Source organism: Cataglyphis hispanica, chromosome 22 (assembly GCF_021464435.1).
Source record: "Cataglyphis hispanica isolate Lineage 1 chromosome 22, ULB_Chis1_1.0, whole genome shotgun sequence".
Taxonomy (NCBI): Eukaryota; Metazoa; Arthropoda; class Insecta; order Hymenoptera; family Formicidae; genus Cataglyphis; species Cataglyphis hispanica.
This window is the reverse complement of record NC_065975.1, coordinates 3,637,546-3,653,934: the sequence shown is the minus strand read 5'-3', so window position 1 is coordinate 3,653,934 and position 16,389 is coordinate 3,637,546. Positions and strand designations below refer to the sequence as shown.

The 16,389-nt window shown below is 29.4% G+C and overlaps 2 protein-coding genes and 1 long non-coding RNA gene across 3 annotated transcripts; 1 reads left to right on the top strand and 2 right to left on the bottom strand.

The window, feature by feature from the left end:
- Positions 1–2,318: 2,318 nt before the first annotated feature.
- On the bottom strand, positions 2,319–3,735 carry LOC126857749 (proteasome subunit alpha type-3). Its single transcript, XM_050607469.1, has 4 exons — positions 3,570–3,735; positions 3,385–3,467; positions 2,791–3,182; positions 2,319–2,706 (listed from the first exon to the last, which is right to left on the bottom strand). The coding sequence occupies exons 1-4, from the start codon at positions 3,588–3,590 to the stop codon at positions 2,438–2,440; spliced, it is 765 nt and encodes a 254-aa protein (XP_050463426.1). The 5' UTR covers positions 3,591–3,735; the 3' UTR covers positions 2,319–2,437.
- An 850-nt stretch (positions 3,736–4,585) lies between these two features.
- LOC126857753 (uncharacterized) lies at positions 4,586–7,057 on the bottom strand. The gene is made up of 4 exons (XM_050607474.1): positions 6,639–7,057; positions 5,953–6,064; positions 5,574–5,727; positions 4,586–4,990 (listed from the first exon to the last, which is right to left on the bottom strand). Exons 1-4 carry the CDS (start codon positions 6,810–6,812, stop codon positions 4,843–4,845), a joined length of 588 nt encoding a protein of 195 aa, XP_050463431.1. The 5' UTR covers positions 6,813–7,057; the 3' UTR covers positions 4,586–4,842.
- Positions 7,058–13,901: 6,844 nt separating this feature from the next.
- LOC126857764 (uncharacterized) lies at positions 13,902–15,400 on the top strand. Its single transcript, XR_007688544.1, has 3 exons — positions 13,902–14,576; positions 14,954–15,032; positions 15,300–15,400. It is a non-coding gene; the product is annotated as an uncharacterized LOC126857764 (long non-coding RNA).
- The last annotated feature ends 989 nt before the right edge of the window (positions 15,401–16,389 follow it).

Sequence of the window (16,389 nt, the reverse complement as noted above, 5' to 3'; positions counted from 1 at the left end):
CCCCCGACAACGTGAAAAAGCAGCATGCGCGCAGATCAAGCGGATCGCCAATGTTTCTTCATCGAAGTGCGTTGTTCGTCTGTCAGGATTGCGTTCCACACACAATAGAACGCACACGCGCGCACACACATATACTTTGTTATAAATTATAAGCGCAATATTTTTAAATAATATATTTACACATAGAACTAGGCATTAAATTATCATTTTTAATAAATATTGAAGTATGTATTTTATTGTACTTTATTATTAAAGAGAATATCCTATAATTAGCATAACTTTCTTCCGGATAAAGGCGTTTTCAAGTTTTTTTTTTTATTTATATTTTAAATAAATTTTGAACGAATTTGTTTTTTTTATATTTTTCCTCCTCGGTTCTCTCCATATTCTACGTGTAAAGGTAGAATCATAAAAAAATCAATATTACGAGATATTTCATAATTTATTTTGACATGTGTGACTTGAGATATGTAATATCTTGTAAAGTATTCATTCCACTAAAATATTTGCTGAATTTTTCATAGAATAATAAATATAAAAGAATCGTTTCATTTGACTGTATAAAAATGTAACGTTGCATCTGCAAGATACAATTGCACATTTAATCTTATATGCAATTATACACATTTTTTATATTAATTGATTTATTCTGTGAAAATAAAAAAAAAAAAAATATTTGTCAAAAAAAAAAGATGATCTTGAAATATCGGAAACATCTCTATTGAAACAAAATTGTGTTGATCAGAGAATGTTTTCCTGGAAAACAGATAGAATCTCTTTATCTAAAATATTTCTCTATAAAACACATATCTTAAAAGTTATTATGGATGACAGGATAGATTTGATAATTCATTTTATGTGTGTATTATTTTTATTTCCATCAACATCGATTTGCTTGAGTAAGAATTGTAATTTAAATTATTTTTATATAATTCTATTTCTCTTGAGTAGAGAAACAAAAAGGCTTAATTTAAATTATATATTTAAAATAAAACCGCTCTTATAATCTTTTATATATCAACTAACACCGTGAAATTTAAAATTTCAAAATCCGCAAAATATTTCTTTCCATTTACATTTTTTAATAACATTATTATAATTCGATACTTGATACTATCTCATTGTAGGTCTCTATCTCTCTCTCTCTCTGAAGATAAAATTCTTTCTTTTTCTGTAAAACTAGCTCAAGTTACAAGATCATATTATATCATCTTCTAAGATAATTGTCATTTTCTGTAGAAGATTATGTTTTATAATATTTTATCATATTCTTCGACTTGATTTGATGAAGAAAAAATATTGCTTTATTTTGGCATGTCTTTCCTTTGTTTCTCATAAAAGTGCGCATATTGTAGAAAAGATCGAACCTCCAAAAAATATAATGAAAACATTTACAAGAATTAATATTAATATTGTATTATTGCGATAACTTTTTAATATGTCAATTAAAAATTTGAAACAAAATTAATGATTAATGCAATTTGAAAAGAAGTCTAGTCATCATTTTAAAATAGATTTCAATTTCTGCTTTTTAAATTGTTTTTTGCTTAAAAAGCTTCTGTTTATAAAAATTAACATACAGATACTCATAATTATATATAATTCATAATTCTTTTTAACCAATAATTGACTTCAAGTCAAAAATAAATCCATCATTGAAGTTATCATTCACGCTATTCTATAGCGGCATAGCATCCGTTATTATTAACATTTGTCCAATTACGCGAACAAGACCGTCATTATTATAAGGAACTCGTATTCGATAATTATATGTATTATATTACGATAAATTATTGCGATTCTTTGCAACTACACGATTAAATTGTATTAAATCCACATGAAAACATGAGGAAACCGCGAATTTTTTTCTCTTACATGAAAGAAATTTGTATAACTTGTTATAAGTTTTTGCTGCGAAATTTTTCGACGTGCTTGCTATGGTCAAGAAATAATTCTTTCATTGAAAATTTTTTTTCATGCGTTATAAATTGAAAACTGATCGCAACAAATATAATATCTAGCTCACTTTTTTTGACGAACGCTGTTCATTAATTTTGTTAAAAAAAAGAAATAATATTGTTGCGTAAATCGAGCTTGTCTTTTTTTATTATATGCTGTTATTATAAATCGGATATAAAAATACAATCCAAATGGTATTAACAGATGTCAGTTAAAAGAGATTCGAGCGTTAAATAATTAATTATTTACACAGAATAAAAGATAATGGATGAAACTCACAGATAAATGCAATTTTTGTGTTGATCATTTCTAATATATCGCATAAAATTTTTAAATAACACGCAAACATATTAATGGCGTTTTCTTAAATAAAGGACTCTTTATTTACTTCATTAAAATCTTGAATCGGTGCATATTAATATTTAATTTTTTCATTTGCAATACAAAGAATTTTAATGGCAGTATTCCTAATATTATTTTACATGTCTTCGGTATCGCTGTCCGAATCTTCCGCCATTGCCTGCCGTGCCTTCGTCTCGGCCTCAGTTTTTATATCGTTTGGTACACGTTCGTGCCTTCCATTGGTATGGGCGCCAACCCAACTCATTTCCAATTCAAACTGTTTATCTTTCAATTCATCATGGACAAGATAGATAATACGAGCAGCTTCCTTAACTAAATCCTTAGACGACATCTCTGGTAACTTTAACTTTTCAATTTCTGTTTTTGCCGACTGTTTTGCTTTACCTATGAAAACATATATATATATATATATATAAAATATAAATTTCTTTCTATGTACTCCAATTTTGTCATCAGTATTTCACTCACCTACTGCACAACCATAGTAACCATACGATACTCCCGATGGATCTATCATATATAATGCTGGACCGTCACTTTCATAAGCGCTGAGTAGAACGGAGCAACCATAAGGACGAACAGCAGAATACAAAGTATAAGCGTGCATGTACATAGATACCCTTTCGTTTAAATACTTCAGTGGAATACCGACTCCATACTGTGCTTTATAACTCGCGGCTTCTGATCTTGCAGTCTCTGCGATTTGTCTTGCATCTGATATTATACCAGAGACAGCCATACCAACATGCTGATCTATATTGAATATCCGTTTATTAGCACCTACTTCATAAAGTTTTGATGTCACTATCTTTTCTACAGCGAATACTACGCTGTCTTTTCCTCGTAAGCCAATAACTGTTCTGCAACAAGATTACAATCATATATATACATAAATAAAACATAGATACGTGTACTTTTTTTTTTATTAATATTTAATCAAATATTCTATACAAAATTGATTTAAACTATTACAATATTAATTGTCATGTAAGAGTAAAATGTATGACAGTACTATTTAAATCAATATTTTATAAAAGCTGATTAAAAATAAAATAAACTCACCCTCCATTTTCTACGGCTTTCTGAGCGTATTCCACTTGAAATACGCGTCCGTCTGGCGAAAATTGCGAAGCGGATAGGTCATACTGCAAGAAATATTAAGGTTAAGTTCCAATGTCAGTCACATTTTAACATTACATTTCACAATCGTAACACACGGTATCTCGCGTAATACACAGCATACTCACCCCTGTGCCTATCGAACTCATTTCTCAGAAACGATATATACAGAGTAACGTTATTAGCTGTGATACGAAAATTTTTGTTTACACGTCTACGACGTGAATAGGCGAAAATCAAACGACTCGGCCAAACTCGGCGCTTGCGATACTTGCAATGCAATGGTCAGCGCGATTGTCAGGATAGGTTAGATAAAAGCGTGTATGCACTGTCATCTGGTGGCAGAGATTGGTAGATATGAACGTTATTTTCGCTTTGATTTATATTTATTTATATTTATTTATATTTACTTATATTTATTTGGCTTTTATTTATTTGTATGTATAGTTAAAGGATGACGTCATGATGACGAGTTTCCAAATTTTTCGTCTCATATCACGTTTTCGTATCATTGAGATTTACGAGTAGAATAAATAAGGATTTGGATTATTTTTCACTTCATGGTACGTTCCTCAAGTTAGTATGGCAGATATGCAAGGTTGAGTGTAATAATTAAAACAGTTAAAAGTTAATATATAGTAGAGTAAAACTGAACAGTTTTATTGCACGATAAGAATTTTATACAATTATCGATTAAAATTATTTCAGAGGAATTTCTCTCTCTCTCTCTCTCTTTCTCTTTCTTTCTTTCTTTTTCCGCTTTTCAAGACCAAAATACTATATAATTTAAGAATATCTCAACTAGAATAATACATGATTTTTTTTCTAATAGAGATATTTTAAATAAATAACATAATATTAATGCATTAGTTAATAATGAACGAGATATATATTTTTATTGCGTTACGATTGCAAAATTAAAAAAAAAAATTATTTTTTTTAAAATTATATTAATATTAAAATATGAAAATTGCAATTATGTGATATCAAACAAGAAATATTTTTATGTTCTTTGAACAGATGACAATGATTAATAAAACATGCAAAAATTTATCTTTTAATACTCTTTGGACACAATATTATATTATCTATTAAAAAAAAAAATTATTACATAAAATACACAACATAATTTTAAAAATAATCTTTATTTTTTTTTAAACTATAACAATATTTTTTCCATTTTTGCACGAGAATATCTGTATGAAACTAAAGCATTTTGAGCTTATTGGTTATTGATTATCATTCCAATTGTGCTAAAAAATAAGGCATATATAATTTTTAAAATTTTCTAGTAATACTAAAATAATATTTATTAATAAACTTTAATTATAACATAATTTTTATATAACAACCTAAGAAAATGGAAAAGTGTGTTTTATAGATATGATATTAATGTTTGCATTATCTTTTTTCGCTTTGCAAGAAATTATTTATGTTTTCTTTTTTGCAGCTATATTCTGGTGGACATCGCTCGATATTGCCGTATTCAATCGCCTTTCGCAATTCAACCATCATCTTCTCGTAGTTAGATTCTGCACCAGGTAAGCTGCTGCAAAAATAAAAATTTTACACGGTATTTTAATTTCGTAGCAATGTTGGAATCATTCGAGTTTACAAATATTTTCAAACAAATCGATCTCTCTTTCTCTATTCAAATTGATTTTAGATAATATCATATAAAATTATGTGTACTCTAAATAATACGGGAATAAATAGAAGCCATTTATTTTTTACAAATTTTCTAAATATTAATTTTAACAAAATATATTAATCAATTTCAAATTTTTTTAGAATTTGTTTATATTCATGAATAATAATTCTTTCGCATTGTTATGTGCATCAAAATATTTTTCAATTTTCAGTTTATCTCATTAATAATAAATCCGTCCGAATGGCAAATAATTCATATGTCAAAAAAGCCGTGAAATATATGAATATTAATATAGAGAGAATAATTCAATGTAGAATAATTCAAATATACGGCATAATTTTGATGTAGAGAATTTCCAATAATTTTATTAGTTATTTTTGCGCTTTGATAAAACGTACTTCTATGTGATACAGAATATTTAACTTATCGAAAAATATGTTCTTATTATTTTAAATTATTTTTTAATACTTTGTATACATACTGCGGCATCAATTTCATTGTTTGCAAGAGCATCTCAGCCGCACCGAGATACTCTCTCGCTATGTGTGGTTCTTCGCAAGCTGCTCTGTACAAACAAGTATCACCGATCAGATATCCAAGAGCTAGCGCGAGTTCACCCTCCGACACAATATTTTCTGAAATTATCAGAAAAGTGATTACAACTTTATATATATATATAATAATTTTTAATTATGAAACATATACGTTTCTTCTCTCCCTTTTCGACTTTTTATTCCTAAATTTTTTCAAGAGTAAAAAGCGCGATCAAATATCAATTATTTTCTCATGCAGTCGATTTTTGTCAATGCAATATTATCGGAAAATGTTTTCGGATGAATATTAACGATTGTTGAAATTACCATCTTCTAATTCGCGTCCTTTATAGCCATGCTGTCCTATATAACCAGCGCCAAATACAACCGCTTTGAGCACCAAAAGAATTAGCAGATTTGAGAGATTTAAATTTAATACCTGCAAGATTATTCTTAATATAATTCTACGTCAAATTTTTATTATTAAATAATATTATTAATTAATATTCTGGTAAAATAACTTTAAAATAAATTAAATAATATTTAAGTAAAATTATCTATATGCATAACGCATAATGAACATGCATAAAATTATATATTACACAAATTATATATTTAATATGTACTATTACATATGTATTTGTATATTTTAAAAATATAATAATTGCATATTTAATATAAATAAATATATATATATATATATATATATATTTATTTATTTATTTATTTATTTATTTATTATGTGATATATGTGTATATTTGTATATTTATATTTTTGAACTCTCTTTATTATTTATCCAGTTCTATAAATCTAATTGTTTTATTAATTTTACTATATTGATATTATTAAAAAATTAATATTGATTATTATTATTGATTATTAATATTAATTATTATTAAAACAATATTAATTTATACGTATATATATATATATACGTAGTTTAACATTTATCTATTATAAAAAAATGACCAATGCTTGGAATCATTGCCTAATGACACCTAATTTTGATTACCTGACTGCTGGTCGTCGATCTTTGCACAAGTTCCTTCGCGATCTCAGCCAGCATTGACCTGGCATATTTTTTATCACTGCTTCCTTTGTAAGATTCTCGATTATCGGTGGTGCGAGCATATGTACCGCAGATTACCAATACGACAATCACAAACACTTTGGTATTAATTATCATTTTTCTCAATAACACACGTGCGCGTAATCAATAAGACAATCTTCCACAAAAAAGAAAAAAACAAATCTCTATAATCGCTTAAATTAAAAATAACCTTTTTCGTGATTCTTAAAAAAGTTATCGAGCAGAATTTTTCTTTATTTTTTGCAAAATCTTAAGCTTTTAATATCTTGCACAAGCATGAAAATATGTATACTGTATATTGTAAGTTGAAATACTAACAAAACGTTAACATCAACGCTCGAAGATAAAGTAACTTTGCAACGATATCTCAGCGTACTTTTATATTAGAGGCGCATGTTGCGCTTCAGGCAAAGCGTGAAGCCGCTTTTTATCCATGTTCATCTGAGCTCAAAGTGACTGTCATTCTTTGATTTTCTCCTTTGTGACGATAAAGCATGCAATTTCTAATGACACCTATTAGTCGCTCTCCAATTCTCGACCGTACGCTCTATGCGCGCCTTATTTTCTTCGCGCGTTGACGGAAATAAGCGGTGAAAGCACATCACTTGCAAACTTTTACTCGAAATAATAAAACGTCAGTATCGGAATTAAACAATACGTTCGCGTAGATCGCCGTTTGAAGTATTTACCTGTCCGATAGATTTTTCAATGCGTATATGTAGTTGTGCCATTGGCATTTTATTTAATGCTCGCTATTTAGGCAAAAAATTCAGGATTATATATTGCAAAAATATTTTTATAAAAACATTTTTAACGTACTGGAACGCACTACGCGCGCGTTATTTGTTTTTGCATGTGTGCGTATAATTATTTACTGTTAACTTTAATTTTTAAAATCAATTAAATAAAAATTACATACGCACTTAATATTTGAACTGACAAATGTATCTCTCACAAGAATATCTCGCGAAAATTATAATTTTGATGAAACTTTATAGACATATAGGAGGAGGAGGGGTCAATAGATGAATTTAAGAAATTTCTAGCTGAAAACGATTTTAAAGGATAAAAGCATCCTTCTGTAGCGATTTTTTGCTTTTATCGATATATCTCGAAAATTATTCAAAATATAAAAAAATATTTTGTAGTAAAAATAATACTATTTAACCACATTAATAAAAGTTTTTTAAAATAATTTTTTTTTTTATTTATTAAGAATTATTGATTGGAGCATAAAAATATTTAGAATTTTTTTATATATTATGAGATGCTATCCAGAACTTTAAATAAAAAGTCGGAATAGCAAAAAAAATGTATCTTTAAAATATATAAATTAATTTAAAACATTTTTGTATATAAAATTTAATATTTATTTAATTTTTCATAAATTAATTTGTCATAATGTGTAAAAATTTTTGACAACGAATCTTACATATACACAATATTACATATACACACACAATAACATGGTATTCAGCCTTGGCGACATAAACATTAACACGCTATTATTTATGTACCTCGACTCTGTAATTATTCACGACACTCGAGCAGGAAAGTAGTCGTGCGAAAGTAGACGCTCCGTCAAATTTCTTCTTTAGACACGATCGCGATTAGTAGGTAGAAAATTATTTGCTACAATAATATAATTAATTATTATTTAACATTTATAAATAATATGTGAATACATATAGATTATGTATCACGAAGATAGCTCTCGAATCGTATATTTCGTAATTTATTTATTGAAGTTAAAGGATTAAAGATTTATTTAATCAAATAATAATTAAATAGGAAATTAAATTATAAATTATTGTTTCGTTGCGATCTTTAGAGGCAATAATTATTTCTTTTACAATACATAAAGTCAGATATATTTTGTTCACGATACTATATCATTTGACGATTTAGATATAATTTTGATTAAGAATATGCTCTGTAAAACGAACGAATTGCAAAATCAAAATTAATGTAACGATCATAGCTCCGTGATACATTAATCATTTAATAAATAATTGAGATCTATAATTTAAAATACTTATACTATCTTATATTAATTTAAAATATTTATATAACTGTATAATTTTAATTTAATATTTTGCATATATAGTTTATAATATGTGAAATATTTCGGCAACAAATTCGCAATACCTAACATGATATTCGACCTTGGAAGCGTAAACATTGTGCTATTGTCAACGTATTACTTATGGCTTATACATTCGCACGGCAACTCTCGAACAGTAAAGTAATAGAGCGCGAGACACTCCGTCAAATTCCTTTTCTAAACGCGATCGCGATAAATATCAGAGAAATAATTTGATATGTTAAATAATTAATTATCTTTTATCTTAAATAATACGTAATTATATCGCAACCATAAATCTCGAGACGCATATTTCGCGCGAGATGTATACATATAAGAATCGAAGTGACAGGAATCAAAATTATAAATTATTGGTTCGTCGCGAGCTTTTCTTTTTATAAATAATAATCATATTCTTTTTTTAAATATTTAAAATCCAATTATAACTCGTTCAATGCTTTATCTTTCTTTTCGACAATTTAAATATGATTCGAATTCGAGAACGCGCAATAAAAAAAATAGTTTAATTGCAAATCCGAGTAATTAACATAAGTTTCGCGATTTTTTCTTTAATTTTAATTAAATATTATTTCATTTATTCTAAATACAGGAAACATAATGTCAAGAGTCCCAAATAATAAATCATTGTTTTGTTGCTATCTTTAGAGGCAATAATTATTTTCTAAATAATATTTATTAAAATATAATGTGAATTCAAATTAAATTTAAATTAAATATTTTAAAGTTAAATATTATAAAGTTAAATATATTTCTTCCGATATTTTATTGTTTGATTCTTCGAAAATCTAAATATGATTAGGAACGCGCAATTAAATAATCTAATCGCTGTAGAATCAAGTAATTAACTTAACAAAAAGCTTTGTGCTACACACCTATTGATTAATAAATAATTAATGTATAATTTAAAATACTTATATAATTTAATATTCCTCCTCTCTCTCTTTTTCTCTCTTTCTCCCTCTATCTCTGTCTCTCTTTCTGACAATTATTTCTTTAAAAATATTTAAAAATAAAATTCTTTAAAAATTAAATATATTTTGTCCAATGCTTTATTGTTTTGACTTTTCGATGGTTTAAACATGATTGAGAACGCGCAATAAAATAATCGAAACGCAGATCCGAATAATTAACGAGCTCCGTGATATATTAATATCATAAATTTAATAATTGATTTATAATTTAAAATTCCTAATCAACAGTCATGGTGCACAAATATCTAGATGTGCGAGTATGTTTCAAATATTTTCAATTTTGTGTAAGAAAACATGTAGAGGAAAAACATAGCCACAGTGTACATATATACATTATAGAGAGAAATTATAATATATATAAATTGTATCCAATTAATATTTGAATCAGTATTTGAAATATTATATATACATATATAATATGTGTTCAGTTACCGCTAGGGAATTATGTATCGCGTAGTCGTGCGAAATTAGCGGTCACGTGATTGAATTTTGAACCAAACCATTACTTGAAGACGATGTGCAGTCGAATCGCGATCGCTCCGTCTTTTCGCGTCTTTTTAATCCGTCCTGGACGAATTTCCTATTTGGACGAACATCGAGGATGTCAATTTTAGAAACAGGTAATCATCTTAGCATTGATAATTTGTGCGATCTCACGATTAACCGCAATTAACCGCGTATCTCGGTATGCGTAATCGATGCATTCCACGCTCCGTCGAAGCAACGGTTTCTATGTAGATATTTCGCGATGTATGTTAGTTCGGTGAGGTCGTTCAGCATTTGGGTTATCGAGAAGCATCGAGATACATCGAAAAGCATCGAGAGATTTCGTTGCCGCGAATTTTATTGATATAAGCGATCGCGCTCGTTTACAATATTTGCGCGCCAAATATCGGCGCGCCCGCGCGTCCGCCATGATGGCGCATCATCTCGAACTTTTACGCAGTGTCACGCGCGATAAGTGTCGGGAATGCCGAATGAATCTACGTTGATAATGTAATAATTGAATAACTTAAATTATTGATTGGTATTATCTATCGATTATCATCGATCGCGTCGAATCGTGTTAGGACGCGCAATGTATTATTTCGCGCGTTTTATTATCGTGTGAGAATGTGAGTCAGACGAATAATTATCAAGTTTTGCGAAAAGCATGCTCTTAGATTGATAGCATGTGTTGAAAAAAAAATTGTATTTTTGTATACGTGGTGTAATATCTTCAAAACTTATTTGTATCCTTTGGCGACAAAAAGAAATAAAATTACCATATCTTTAAGGATAACATACGTATGTAAAATATATATTACTAAAAATTATAAAACGTGTTTGACATTTCAAAATAGTTATTTAATAAGAAATGCTTTTCTTAAATAATTTTTGTTCCATTCTGAGTGTTTCTCGTAAGTTGTCATGAGAAAAAAAAAATTATAAAATATTTTTAACAAAAATCAAGACAACTTTTAGATAAAAAAATCTGAATAGATTATAAATGTACTTTTTTTGGCGCGTTAATAGTTTAATCGCAAGCTACAGTAAAACCGTGAAACTCGGTGGTAATCAGAATTTTCTAATTTGCACGATGCTCTTATAGAAAAGGAATTCATGTATTAGTAACGCAATGTTTCATTCATGCATTACGTGATATATTAATTGTTAATTCAAATAATTGATCTATAATTTAAAATTCCTGTGTAATTTAATATAATTCCGTTTGTATATACGTCACAGTACGGAAAATATTTCGGCAGCGATATTAACAATAACATGACGGCCTTGGTAACATAAACATTGCCTATTGTTTACGTATCAACGGCGACACTTGAATAGATTTGTAGTGGGGTGAGACGCTCGAATTCCTTTCCTATGTGTTATCATTCGCGCGACAACACTCAAACAGTAAGGTAGCAGTGCGAGAGACGCTCCGTTAAATTCATTTCCTAAACGCGATCGCGACAAGTATCGTAACATAATTCGATAGGATTAATAATTAGTTATCTTTTGCTTATATTAAATAATAATTATAATTTAATATTAACTAAATGTAATTATATTGCTACGATAATTCTTTTAGCGCGTATTTCAAGTCATGTATATACATATTTAATCAAGATCGGAATCAAAATTATGAATTATTGTTTTATTGCGATCCTATAAATAATAATTATTTCTTCAAAAATATTTAAAGTTAAATATATTTCGTCTAATGCTTTATCCTTCGGTTCGAATTAAGATTATCGCGCAATTAAATAATTAAATCGTAAAATTGAGTAATTAACATAACGAAAGACTTTGTGATACATCAATTGTTTAATTAATAATTAATCTTAATATTAGATATAATTTATACACTTTAATACACCGCGTATACATATAATATGATAGGATGTAAAATATTTCGGCAACAACTTTTTAATAACATAGTGTTTGGCCTTTGCCTGTTTATGTTTACATACATGGTCTTATTCGTACGGCGACACTCGAACAGTAACGTTGTGGTACGAAACACTGCGCATACTCTTAAATACTTTTCCTAAATGATAATCTATGATTATTACAATTAATGATTTACTTTTAATAAAAAAAGGAAACTATATTGCGGATATAAATAATTGTAAATATAAATCTTTTTCAAATTCTTAATCATTCATTAGTGTGAATAAAAATCGAATTAACAGGGATAAAAATTGTGAATTTCGTTACGATCTTTTGATCATCGGTCGTATAATAATTATTTATTTAATTAATTCTTATAGTCAAATATATTTTGTCCGATATTTTTTTTTCTAAAATGCGATCATAAAATAATGATTAATTAAATGATTGCTATATTATTTTTGTAACAATACGCATGATTTTGGTCTTGTATAAATGTCAAGCGGGAATCGTATCTTCTATATTACTCTCTTGTGATATAATAAAATGTATATCTCGTGTAATTGTTTCTCGATCGTGAGTGCCTTGGAAAGTGTTCTGCGATCGTATGTGATACGATTATAAACCTTAATTAATTGTGTTTTTGCAAGTGGCTGTGAGTGTTACGATTAAACAGCAAAGGATAAATAAGAGAGGAAAAAAGACCTAGAAAGATATCGAGCGATGTACGGAGCAACAGTATACAGTGAGTAATTTATTATATATTCTTTTATTTTTTTTAACAACACATATCAAAGTAAATATTTCACGCAATTTATTTATTCAAAATCAAAACGATAGAAGTTGAAAATTATTAATAAAATTTTTTAATGATTTTTCTCTACATTTCTTATTCTCAAATATAATAATCTCACGTTATATGTATATAATTTTGTAATACGATATATATCATATTACAAAATTATATACGTATAATACCCTCCTAGGGTGTAACCTTGGCGTGGTGGGAGGGCATAGTACCCGGATGGTACCTTAAGGGCCTTAAAGGCCTCCTGAGGTTACTGAGAAGGGGAAACCAAGCACCCAACGCCGTCGTCGCTGTCATCGTGCCGCGGACGGCTCGTCGTATCGTTAATGCTGTCATCGTGCCGCGGACGGCTTTTCGCGGCGTCGGTTCCGTCAACGTGTCGCGGACGGTTTTCGCGTCGCGACGCCGATCCCGTGTCCCGTCATCGTGCCGCGGACGGTTTTCGCGTCGTCGCGTGTCCATACTGCATTGCCACGAGTCGTACAATGACTCATATGTGGCACGCACATCTGTGGAGGACTTAGTGCGTTGCCTTGTTGCTCGTCATCGGAGCGTACGAGCAACGAGAGAGTCGCGTAACCGCATAATCGCGTTTTCGCGTCGTCGCGTCTTCGCGTCGTACTTCTATCCCGTTTTCACGATTCGAGGATCGTACTTCGTTGCCGACTAACTGGGATATCTCTCAGCGTTGCTATCGGTAATATATTAATACCCTATTAATATAACTAATTTTATATAATATTAGGTAACGTTAATACAATATTAATGTTATATATATTATATAAATATTTATGTATTAATAAATTTAATATATTAATGGAGACGCAACGTTAAAACGCCTCAGTATCGCGGCTGAGGTGAATGCCGGCCGCGTAGCAACGTATGATCGTGCATAGTATAGATGCGACGATCGCGCGGTTAATCAAGAACTTCGGTTCGAGAATTGGCTGTTGGGGGCACGCTCTGCTTCGACGAACGGTTCGGCCTGAATCGGTTAGAATTCGATCGATTTTTGAATCGTCGTTCCCTCATCTTGTACCGTCTATCAGCTATACTGTATCGCATTGAGGACAGTTGGCTGTGTTTTATTAGGTTCGATCTTCGCTCGCTAGAGAAGCTGATTTCTCATCTTCTAAGTGATCTAAATTGTGAACACTTAGGACTTGGGTATCTTCATTCTCGACCCGTCTCTCAGCCTTATGATAAGCGTAAGTTTCAGTCTGTATGATAGAAACTTGGTGGTTCTCTGTGATCGTTCCTAATAAAGTTCGAGTCGGCCCTCGGTGAGAACAAGCGCGGACAAGAATTGAGCGTCGATTCCATCAATCGATTTCGTCTTCTTCCTTTGCTCGCTTAACCCTAGCTCGGAGTAATCGTGAATTCCCGACTTGTCGACTCGCAGTATGATTCTCGAGTGAAACGGGGTTCGATCGTGCCGAAATTCGAAAGTGCGGGAGTTTCGTTTAAAGTATCGCGCGTAAAAGTGCGGGAGTATTTTTTAATAAAAGTGCGGGAGTGCCGTTTAAAGTATCGCGCGTGTGAATCTACCTGAGAGGAGGAGGAGGCCTAGGAGAGGCATCGGGCACTGGTGGAGCAACTCTGTGGTAAGTAATTTTTTATTTTTATATTAATTATCTATTAACTGTATTTAATTATTAATTGCAAACGTGCAATTTAAATTAAGCAATTAATCGCGTAATTTAATTTTTTTCCTTATATAATTTAAATAAGAGAAAATTAGAGAAAAAGATATTTATATATAAAAGCTATAATCTTGTAAAAGTTTCTACTTTTAGCTAATAGCTTTTGTATGAAATTATTACAGTTATTAGTAGATTTTTTCAAAATTTATAAAAGTATTTTATTAATCTGCTTATTATTACATGCATCAAATATAAAATTCAATGCATATAATAAATTTTTGGAAATATTAATTATTTTGAGCATTACTACAATTTGCATCTCCTATTTGTATGTTCAGATCAACGTAGCGACCCTGACATCCTGAGAGGAGGAGGAGGCCTAGGAGAGGCATCCTGCACCGGCGGAGCAACCCAAGGGTGAGTATTTATTATTTATATCAATTTTTAAAAATTACGTACGCTCATTAATTCAGTCTCACAAACAAGAAAAAATTAAAAGAAAGATTTTTACATAAATCCTATAAAAGTCTTTATTTGGAAAAAAGTTTTTTTATAGTTTATAAAATTGTTTCATATTTATATAGAGCTTTTTAGTATTGTACATATCATAAGGATAAGATATTCCGCACAAAATATTAATTATATTTTGCTGCTATAATTGGATTTTATATTTGTATGTTGCAGACAACGTAGCCTCAAGACCAAATCTCCGCTGTTGCGCATCAGTGCCGGTGAGTGAGAAATTTTTATTTAATTTTAAAGTAACGGATTTGTAGAAATTGTAGATATAAATTGTAGCTTATAGATTGTAGATAAATCCGTTACTTTTAAATGGATGAGCTAAAATGGACTAGTTGAATACTTTTTGATAAGTTTAATATTTAATATACATTAATATACATACATTTAATATACATTACATCCATTGCAAAAGTAAATTAAAGTCGAAATTAAAAAGGAAGATTAGAAAATTAGAAAATATTTTTTTTCAATTTGTCAGATTTTACCTAAGTTATTGAATAAAGAAGGCTACTAATTTTATCAGATACATGATGATAATTTATTCTTATGACGCGCGCCTACTTTAGCCTAATTTTTTGTAGCTCATTCATCGTAGAATTTGTTTGTAGATTGTTCTTAAACTTTGTTTTAATTGATGTAAGGCCAAATGCTCAATCAATTAAATTACTTGTAATGTAATAATAAATATTAATAAATGTTGTGGCATAAATGTTGTGTAAATTAATCTTATTTTATTATAAATTATATATTATTATATGAATTAATTTTATATATTATATTTTATATATTCTATATTATTATTATATAAATTTTATAATAATAGAAATTTTAATTCAATTTATATATTTATCATTATCTATTATAATATTTTAATTAAATTTTTGATTGATAATTTGGCTTTGTCTCAGTCAAAATAAAGTTACATTAAAATGAATATTCAACGAACAATCATCATACGATCATCAACAAGCGTGAAATATTTGCGCTTATCTGCCGGCGACAATAATTAGCCGCCAAAAGAGTTTATCTCTTTACAAACGCAAGAAAAATCTTGCATATTCAGCGGCTAATAAATATGAAGCCGTGATAAAAGGAGTATGTATCTCCTTTTTCCATCTCTCGTTCGAGATCAACTCAGCAAATGGCCAGGAGCAACGAAAGGTAGGTCCAACTGGCCCGAAGAATGGATATGCAAAATAGGCGACCAATACTGCTCAAAATGCGGGAGGTACATAAAGTAAATTTAGGATAC

Bases quoted from the DNA above. Each gene is read 5' to 3' on its own strand.
- LOC126857753 (XM_050607474.1), bottom strand. From the start codon at position 6,812: ATGATAATTAATACCAAAGTGTTTGTGATTGTCGTATTGGTAATCTGC. The intron at 6,065-6,638 runs GTAATCAAAATT...ATAATCTTGCAG, and splicing joins GATCGACGACCAGCAGTCAG to GTATTAAATTTAAATCTCTC. The intron at 4,991-5,573 runs GTATGTATACAA...TTATTTTTGCAG, and splicing joins ACAATGAAATTGATGCCGCA to CAGCTTACCTGGTGCAGAAT.
- LOC126857749 (XM_050607469.1), bottom strand. From the start codon at position 3,590: ATGAGTTCGATAGGCACAGGG. The intron at 3,468-3,569 runs GTGAGTATGCTG...TATTTCTTGCAG, and splicing joins TGAGTTCGATAGGCACAGGG to TATGACCTATCCGCTTCGCA. The intron at 2,707-2,790 runs GTGAGTGAAATA...ATGTTTTCATAG, and splicing joins TTACTATGGTTGTGCAGTAG to GTAAAGCAAAACAGTCGGCA.